This window comes from Cetorhinus maximus, chromosome 3 (genome assembly GCF_964194155.1).
Source record: "Cetorhinus maximus chromosome 3, sCetMax3.hap1.1, whole genome shotgun sequence".
Lineage (NCBI taxonomy): Eukaryota > Metazoa > Chordata > Chondrichthyes > Lamniformes > Cetorhinidae > Cetorhinus > Cetorhinus maximus.
This window is the reverse complement of record NC_135881.1, coordinates 99447332-99456678: the sequence shown is the minus strand read 5'-3', so window position 1 is coordinate 99456678 and position 9347 is coordinate 99447332. Positions and strand designations below refer to the sequence as shown.

The 9347-nt window shown below is 41.6% G+C and overlaps 1 protein-coding gene across 1 annotated transcript in view; it reads right to left on the bottom strand.

The window, feature by feature from the left end:
- Nucleotides 1-7237: 7237 nt before the first annotated feature.
- LOC144678812 (putative acyl-CoA dehydrogenase 6) overlaps nt 7238-9347 on the bottom strand; it is a 98700-nt gene continuing 96590 nt past the window's right edge. The window contains exon 9 of the mRNA XM_078538755.1: nt 7238-9137. Coding sequence (XP_078394881.1) covers nt 9044-9137 — 94 coding nt within the window. The 3' untranslated portion in view covers nt 7238-9043. The remainder of the gene's footprint in view (nt 9138-9347) is intronic.

The window sequence follows — 9347 nt, the reverse complement described above, 5'->3', positions numbered from 1 at the left end:
CTCCCCCCATCACCCTTCCACTAGCAACCATTCCTTAGTGCCACATACGCTCTGTAATTCTTCCCCTAAATCTCTCTGTTTCTCCACCAGCCTTTCCTCCTTGAAAATTATCGTTAAAACCTATGATCAAGCTTTTCATCACTCATTCTATTTTCTCCTATTTTGGTTCTGTGTCCATACGTCAAAGGCACTATATAAATGCAAATCATTCCATCTTGCAACAGTTAGTCCTTCCTGCAGTGAAAGAGTTACATTCCTGGCCCAGCATACAAGTTTATCACGTTAATTTTGGCGAGAACATGATCCAATAGCACAATGAACCATTAGATGGAAGAACTGCCCTTCTAGCATTAATGTAATGTAAACATTAGGCCTATGGATCTCACAGATAAAATTTTTTAGGATATTGAAGCAATATTTGCGATACTTGGATTGCAAAATGGCTTTACTGCATTCCCACCTAAACTTGAGCAAAGATCTGAATTGTGTTGCATAGTCAATGACATTGCTATATGGATCCATGAAAGTAGGAAGACAGGGTAAATGGGAAATTAACAGTGCCAATTGCTGTTGCTGAGCTGGGAAATCACTGAGGCTCGGATAATGATGTGCTAAGGTTTTATAGCTTCTTTCAATGCAGCAACAGCTGAAAACAAATTAGACCGCTGTGATATTCCCACTGTTCACCCTCAAAGTCCAGAACCTCTACGCTGTGATGTTTCAAACACCAAGGCCTGGATTTTTCCTATGGTGGGAGGGCTGGGCGGGAGCGGAACTGATCGCCGTCCGCGATCGACTGCGTGTCGCTATTTTACAGAGGTGAGCCAATTAATGCTTGCCCAGCGTAATGCACGACCGGTAGCTCTCAGCGCTACCTGTAAAGGTGGGGGGAGGAGGGAAAGTTGGGGCGTGCTCTTTCGTGCGGGTGCACGAATGAGCCCAGCAATCTCCCTGAGGCACGGAGCTGCCATGGGAGATTGAATAGAGAATAAAACATTTTAATAAATGATGTGAAAATTATTTAAACATGTCCCCTCATGTGACAGTGTTGTTTATGAAGTTGGGAAAATTTATTTATTTATTTTATAAAAGCTTCAAGAAAGTTCATCCTATCCGTGGATGAGGTTTCCTGAAAAACGCGAAGGCCGCTTGGGCTTTTCGGCTGCCCGCCAACCTTATTGCGATAACATTGTGAAGCACGTCCGACATCATTGCGCGTCGGCGTGTTGGGCCCGCCCCTGCATGCCAACCGGAAAATTCAGCCCCAACATTTGGGAAGCAACGTGGCATTTCCAGAATGCTGTGCAGTTAGATGAAGTGGAGTGAGAGAAGGCTTGTGTGGAATATAAACACTGACATAAACCAGTTGTGGGTTGAATGGTCTGATTTTGCACTGCAAATTCTATGTAAGATTGATCTTTTAGCTTTACAGCTAATGAGTTAGTGGTTTTATTGCGGAATAAAAGTATGGTAAAATAAGCAAGTGTAATTTAACGTAACTTTTTATTTACATTTCCGGCTCATGGATTGTTGTCTGAGTGTATTTTGGATACAGATAGGGAGTAAATTTCTGTGCTTTTGAGTCCATTAAAACAAACGGATGGAAAACGAGGGCAGCTGTGTTCAAATTGCCACAATGTGCTCTGAGCAAATTTCCGATCGGTAAGGCAGACTCAGAAAGTAACAGATTAAATGTTATACATTTGCACTGATGGTCAGTTTCATACTTCTAAAGCAGCTGAATAATTAACTACGAATTGTTAAAAAAAGTTACAATGTATGCACGTAATGATCTCATGAACTGTGATTACACAGTGTAATCACAGTTCATGTGGTCATTAAATGCATATATTGTTACTTTTTTTGGAGCAATTCTTAGTTAATTGAATAATCAGCTATTTTAGAAGTGTGAAACTGACCATCAATGAAAATTGGGCAGTTTCAAACAGGTCTATAATGTGAAAGGACTGGAACCCACTTGGAAGAAACTATCAGGAAAATCCTAGAAGCAGCCTGTCAAAAGGCTTTTTTTTATTCATGGGATGTGGGCTTCGCTGGCTGGGCCAGCATTTATTGCCCATCCCTAGTTTCCCTTAAGAAGGCAGTGGTGAGCTGCCTTCTTGAGCTGCTGTAGTCCATGTGGTGCAGGTACACCCACAGTGCTGTTAGGAAGGGAGTTCCAGGATTTTGACCCAGCGACAGTGAAGGAACGGCAATATATTTCCAAGTTAGGATGGTGAGTGACTTGGAGTGGAACTTCCAGGTGGTGGTGTTTCCATCTATCTGTTGCCCTTGTTCTTCTAAATGGTAGTGGTTGTGGGTTTGGAAGGTGCTGTTGAAGAAGCCTTAGTGAATCCCTGCAGGTGCATCTTGTAGATAGTGCACACTGCTGCTTCTGTGCGTCAGTGGTGGAGGGAGTGAAAGTTTGTGGATGTGGTGCCAATCAAGTGGGTTGCTTTGTCCTGGACGGTGTCAAGCTTCTTGAGTGTTGTGGGAGCTGCACTCATCCAGGCTAGTGGAGAGTATTCCATCACACTCCCAACTTGTGCTTTGTAGATGGTGGACAGACTTGGGGAGTCAGGAGGTGGGTTACTCATCGCATGATTTCTAGCCTTTGACTTGCTCTTGTAGCCACAGTATTTATATGGCTAGTCCAGTTCAGTTTCTGGTCAATGGTAACCCCCAGGATGTTGATAGTGGGGGATTCGGTGATGGTAATGCCATTGAACATCAAGTGGCGATAGTTGGATTTTCTCTTGTTGGAGATGGTCATTGCCTGACACTTGTGTGGCGCGAATGTTACTTGCCACTTGTCAGTCCAAGCCTGGATATTGTCCAGGTCTTGCTGCATTTGGACATGGGCTGCTTCAGTATCTGAGGCGTCACAAATCATGCTGAACATTGTGCAATCATCAACGAACATCCCCACTTCTGACCCTACGATAGAAGGAAGGTCATTGATGAAGCAGCTGAAGATGGTTGGGTCGAGGACACTACCCTGAGGAACTCCTGCAGTGATGTCCTGGAACTGAGATGACTGACCTCCAAAAATCACAACCATCTTCCTTTGTGCTAGGTATGACTCCAGCCAGTGGAGAGTTTTCCCCCTGATTCCCATTGACTCCATTTCTGCTCGGGCTCATTGATGCCACACTGTTAAATGCGGTTTTGATGTCAAGGGCAGTCACTCTCACCTCACCTCTGGAGTTCAGCTCTTTTGTCTATGTTTGAACCAAGGCTGTAATGAGGTCAGGAGCTGAGTGGCCCTGGCGGAACCCAAACTGGGCATCAGTAAGCAGGTTATTGTGAAGCAAGTGCCGCTTGATAGCACTGTTATGACCCCTTTCATTATTTTACTGATGATCGAGAGTAGACTAATGGGGCGGTAATTGGCCGGGTTGGATTTGTCTTGCTTTTTGTGTACAGGACATACCTGGGCAATTTTCCACATAGCCGGGCAGATGCCTGTGTTGTAGCTGTACTGGAACAGCTTGGCTAGGGGTGCGGCAAGTTCTGGAGCACAAGTCTTCAGTACTATTGCCGGAATATCATCAGGGCCCATAGCCTTTGCATTATCCAGTGCCCTCGGCCGTATCTTGATATCATGTGGAATGAATCAAATTGACTGAAGGCTGGCATCAATGATGCTGGGGACCTCTGGAGGAGGCCGAGATGGATAATCCACTCGGCACTTTTGGTTGAAGATTGTAGCAAATGCTTCAGTCTTATATTTTGCATTGATGTGCTGGGCTCCTCCATCATTGAGAATGGGTATATTTGTGGAGTCTCCTCCTCCAGTAAGCATTTAATTGTCCACCAACATTCACGACTGGATGTGGCAGGACTTAGATCTGATCCATTGGCTGTGGGATCGCTTAGCTCTGTCTATCACTTGCTGCTTCTGCTGTTTGGCACGCAAGTAGTCCTGTGTTATAGCTTCACCAGGTTGACGTCTCATTTTTAGGTTTGCCTGGTGCTGCTCCTGGCATGCCCTCCTGCACACTTCATTGAACTAGGATTGATCCCCTGGCTTGATGGTAATGATAGACCATGAGGTTAAGATTATGTTCGAGTGCAATTCTGCTGCTGGCCCACAGCGCCGTTATTTTTGAAAGTATGACTTATCAACTTTCAACTGACTGGAAATTTTGCAATTTGAAATGTGACAGAACAAACTACCTAAAAATGCAAGGCCACCTTCCAAGGTGAATGTGAAAAAGCAAACAAGACACCCTCAGGGGAGTGTGAAGAGAGAGACATTTCCTACAATTTGGAGACCCACTGAAACTCATCACTGTCGAAGGAAGAAACATTAAAATGCAGGATATTGAAACAATGGCTGCCAGACAGACCCACCCAAAACCCCTTGGAAATACAATGGGTGAAGTATAACAAGCCAGGCTGCATCCACTGTAGAGAGATTACAAGAAAGGCCTCAGCAGAAGAGACAAGCTAGAAGGTCTCTCTCTTTCTCCCTCCACCTCTCATTTGGAACAAGTGTTTTACCTGGTTCGAAAGGCAACCTTACTAGAAATCTACCAGTGCACCGAGATTTCATAATAATTACAACATCCTCTACATCTGATCGCATCCTCAAAACTAGCTAATCCAAATTGGCTGCAATGTTTAAAAATCTAGGCCTCAAGGACAATCAAAGGACGCTTAACCATATATTCTTTTAATATTTTTTATTGGACTCTAACTTCACTTATCTGTGATACCTGTGTATGTGTGTGTGGCTCAAATGACTGCATGAGGGCCAAATGCTTGATGTCACATTTTTATTATTTGTTTTGGTTTTATTGGTTCTTTAACTCAAGAAAACTTTGATTGGCCTCTTATTGCTCACAGCTTAAACAGTTAAATACATTTGGATTTGGAAAAGGCATATCCTTGCAAAAAAGAAACAAACCTTTGTTGCAATCAACCGAGGAAGCTGAATAGAGGGGAGCCAGTTCACTCCACCTCAATTGCTCATAACAAACCACAAAGCCTCAAATTTATATATCAAGATGGTGACTAAAAGCTTGCTCACAGTGGCATTGCAAAGGGGAGAAGAATTGCCAATCGAAGACATGGAGGAGCTGCTAACCTCCTCACTTGAGGATGATGGGCAGGAATATGAATGGGGCGACAGAGATTTCACAGCAGCTCTCCTGGACGCCAGGGCCACAGTGAGACGTGCCAAAGCTGTCAGAGACAACCATATCTTCAATTGTTTTGACCAAGAATGATGCACCTACCTGACCATTTCCTCACCTGCAAACTTTTGCCTGTTCCAATTGTGCGCCCACCTCTGCCAGCTTCCATTTGCAGCTACTTCACTACACATGTTCTCTACCCCTAGAGGACCAAGGGGAATGGACTGTTTTCACATGGGATGAAAAGAGATGACTCCTCCGAAGATGCTGGCTTTGCACTGAAACTCAAGTCAGTGAAGCTATCATGAACTATCTCTTTGCTCCTTGCCCAAATTGTTAAGGCCAATGATTGCATGAACAGTGATACTGCATGTGGAGCCATGTTGCATTGCCATTCAGAATACAAATCACACCACACACATTACCATCCAATAAATAACCTCTAATACCCCACCACATAGCTGCTTTCATAGGTAAGATGTCCCTCAGCTTCCTTCAGTCAGCAACAACTGCCAAAAATGAAGAATGCAGTACTATATGTCCTTCAAAGAAGGGTATTGCAACAAATGTACATAATAGTCAGGTGAACAAACTAGATTGTGATATCTATGTACATGTGCATACCACAACAGTATCTCAGCTCCCATGCCACTATTCTTCCCTCAAGACTTCTCAATTTTTCTTTTACGATCCCTACACCTTGTTACAACCCTGACATCAGCAGCTGGTGAGGAGGCAGGCTGCTGAGAGCTGTCTTTGCCACATGATTGCACATGGGACATGTGCTCGCTCTATGCACTTAATATTTGGATTGTGATTGTGTGCTTTGCAGCTTCCGACAAGTAAGCGAAAGTGGTGCCTACTTCCTGCTCCCAGCTTCAGGAACTATACTCTTATTAAGTTTCACTCGTAGTGTTCAATTGTTCTTTGTTTGATTGTGAGAGTCTGTTTACTATTGATGCTCACTGTGCTTGATTGGTTAAGCCTGGCTGTGGACTCAAGGGAAAAATAAACAAAGCTGTAGAAACAGCTGGAAGCCAGAGTTGAATCATGGAGTAGACATTTTGAAGCACTGTAAATAAGGCCTGTTAAACACACAGAAATTAGTGCCATATTTTCACTGGTCCAAGATATAAAACATACCGCATGCGCAGGCTTGGAGGGCCGAAGGGCCTTTTCCTGTGCTGTACTTTTCTTTGTTCTTCTTCTATACCTGTCACCAAAAAAAAGCATTTTTTTAAAAAGCTTGATATGGAGCCAGGTGCAGGGCTGCTCTTCCTGGCTCCTGAGCTATCCAAGGTCTACTGCTGCTCCACTTTCAGCTCCCCCTCAGAACTTACCTGAGGGCTACTTGCTACCCTTTTCTCCAAACCTTTGAAAATGGACAAACTGTCTCTAGAGATAGTTGCCCAAAGTATTCAAATCAGACCCAAGGCCCAATTTAGCGTGAGCCTCAAGCCTCCCAGCCCAGGAATGTGTCTGTAGCTGTTGACACACAAAAATGGGTCAGAATTCATTTCAGTCTCAGTAACCTTTTCCCTAAACAGCAGAGGGAATGGTGTTGTATATTTTCCTTTGCTGCATTTATAAAATGGTCAGAATTTACTGTAAGCGGAGAACGAATGTCACCCAGCATATTTGACTTGCCCTTGCCAATATATTTTCCGTGCACCTTTTCACTGAAAGCTCCAAATGGTGCAGCTTCCTCGAAAGGGAATCTGAGACCCGTGTGAACAGGGCAAACAATCTCCTTCACCAATCAGACTGACGAATCATTAGTGAACAGCAGAGTCCGAATAGTGAATTAGAAGTAAGTTAAACTACCAAGTTCAATATCAAATCAGATGGAAGGTGAAATAAATGATATGGTTTTGTTCAATCAGTTTTAGATTGCATTGGGGTTTTTAGTTTCTCTTTAAAAAAATCATTTTTGAAAGTAACTAATCAGTTCAAAGCCAAAAGAATTGTATTATTCATACCAAGTTTTTACTTGCCACAAAGGGGAGATTGTACATATTACTATTTTAAATTAATAATTTGCTTTATGTTTATGTGCTACTTGAAAGTAAAGAAAGAAACAAACAAACATTACTGAATTATATCAAGAATTGGAATTTATTTGGTGCTGCTAGTAGGATCAGGAAAATGTCAATGTTTTATTGTGCATAAATTTATCATTTTTTTGGTTGGATAGTGGAGATTCCATCCACTGCTGCTATTCACTTTTACAATTTTTGCTCATGAACATATCGTGGGTGATCAACTAATACATTTTTACACATAATAATTGATGATGTGCAATGTTACATATATCAATCAATATTACATAAAATTATAAAGTGTAATGATACACCAAAATCAGACATAAAGCCAGTTAGGTTACCAGTTCTAAGACCTTAAAGTAATAACCTAAACTATTAATGGTAAACATTCAGCTTTTGTCAAATAACAAAAGTGCTGATTACAGACCCTTCAAAACTTTTGCTCCCACTGCTCTCAAAAAAATGTTTTACCAGTGATTTCATGGGTTTAATTTTAGCCATATTGTTCCCAGTCATTACCTCGCCCAGCTGCTGGAATTCCATTTAATGGCAGATCTCAATAGAACTTTGGCAATAAAATTTGAGTCATAGATTCAGGAATTTTATGTCTGAACAGCGAGTTTCAAAAAATCTGTGGTGTGAGAAAACTAGTTTAAATGGTGTAAAAGTCTGAGGTGAGCATTTTCTGTAAAAGGTTTTTCCCACAGCTTTCCCTTAGTAGCTTGAGGCTTGTGCCATTTCTAGCTTCACAAAGATCCACAATATCAAACTATCACCCTTGTTCAGCCACTTCATGTTGTATGTGTCTCAGAATTACTCTATTCACTTTCACTGCCGTCTGAATTTGGGTCTGGCCTTGGAGCTGCTTGACCCAGTAGTAGTATGTGTCTTTCCCCAAGGTTGGAAGACACTGGATTGAGTGTCAGGTGTTTTAAATTGCTAACTCTCACTAAAGTGAATATAGTCATGCTGGTACAAGTCCAGGCTCTCTTGAACATGTATCACAGAGTTTAAGCTGAAGAGTACCTGAAGTGCAGCAAGTCTATGAGATTACAAAATCCCACATATTGTATAATAGGTAACATATGACCATATAGCTTTACAGCACATTGGGACAAATGGTCTATTGTCACTTGTGGGCTCTTACCTGGAGTAATTTAAAACTAATCCCTTTCTTTCCATGCCCTGAGTTTTTCTCTGTTTACATATTTATCTACTTATGCCATACTATAGCAAAGCATCTCATAAGTTGAGAACTCTCTGCCTAATGACATTTCTCTTAATGTCTCCCTCACTTGACTGAAGATTTTAAATAGATGAAATCCCAACCAGAAGCAACAATCCTTTTCTATTTCACCCTATCTAAATGTTCCTAATTTTAAAAAAATCTGTTAAAACTCTGCAGATTGTTCCGTACTAGGGGGATATAATTTTTTGTCTTTCCTCATAAGTTTCTCATTCTTGGTATCGAATCAGAAAGGTAAATATTGGGAGCTGGGTATCAGTACTTTGAAAAGAGAGTAATCCCAGTCTTTTCACCTCTTTAGATGTGATGTTACATCAGACATTAAACCAGTACTAAATAAAAATTGAAATAATCATTCATCATTCAACTTCCAAAATTCTTCTATGCTTTTAAACAAATGATTGGTTATTTTATGTCTGCTGACAATAAGGTTTCTCCAAGGCAAAATAATTATAACACAGAAAGACATGTTAGGCAGTAGATATCTACAAAGCTAGATATGCTTCTGTATGTTACCATTTTCCAAAATGGTACCATGTCACAAAAGCGATTAATGCAACAGAACATTGTTTTGTTCTTGTCCCTGGTGATCAATTTTATGATATCTGAATCAGTCAATTCTTTCCAGGAAGGGTCCCCATGTACTTGCATATGATGGACAGCATAACTTCATCTGCACCGGCTCCTATTGACATCAATCTCATATCCCTCAAGGGTAAAATAAGAAAACACAATCATTCATTCACCTTACATAGAGATTAAAATGCTTACATTTTAATTGTATTTGGCAAATTGCACGCTGCGATGTCCAGCCACGTGAGCAATGTTTCAAGAGTGTGTTATGATCCCCGTAGAGACCGATAACCTTTTTTTTTAAAAAGAAAGAAATCCCCACGATATCCATGGAAAGAAAACCAC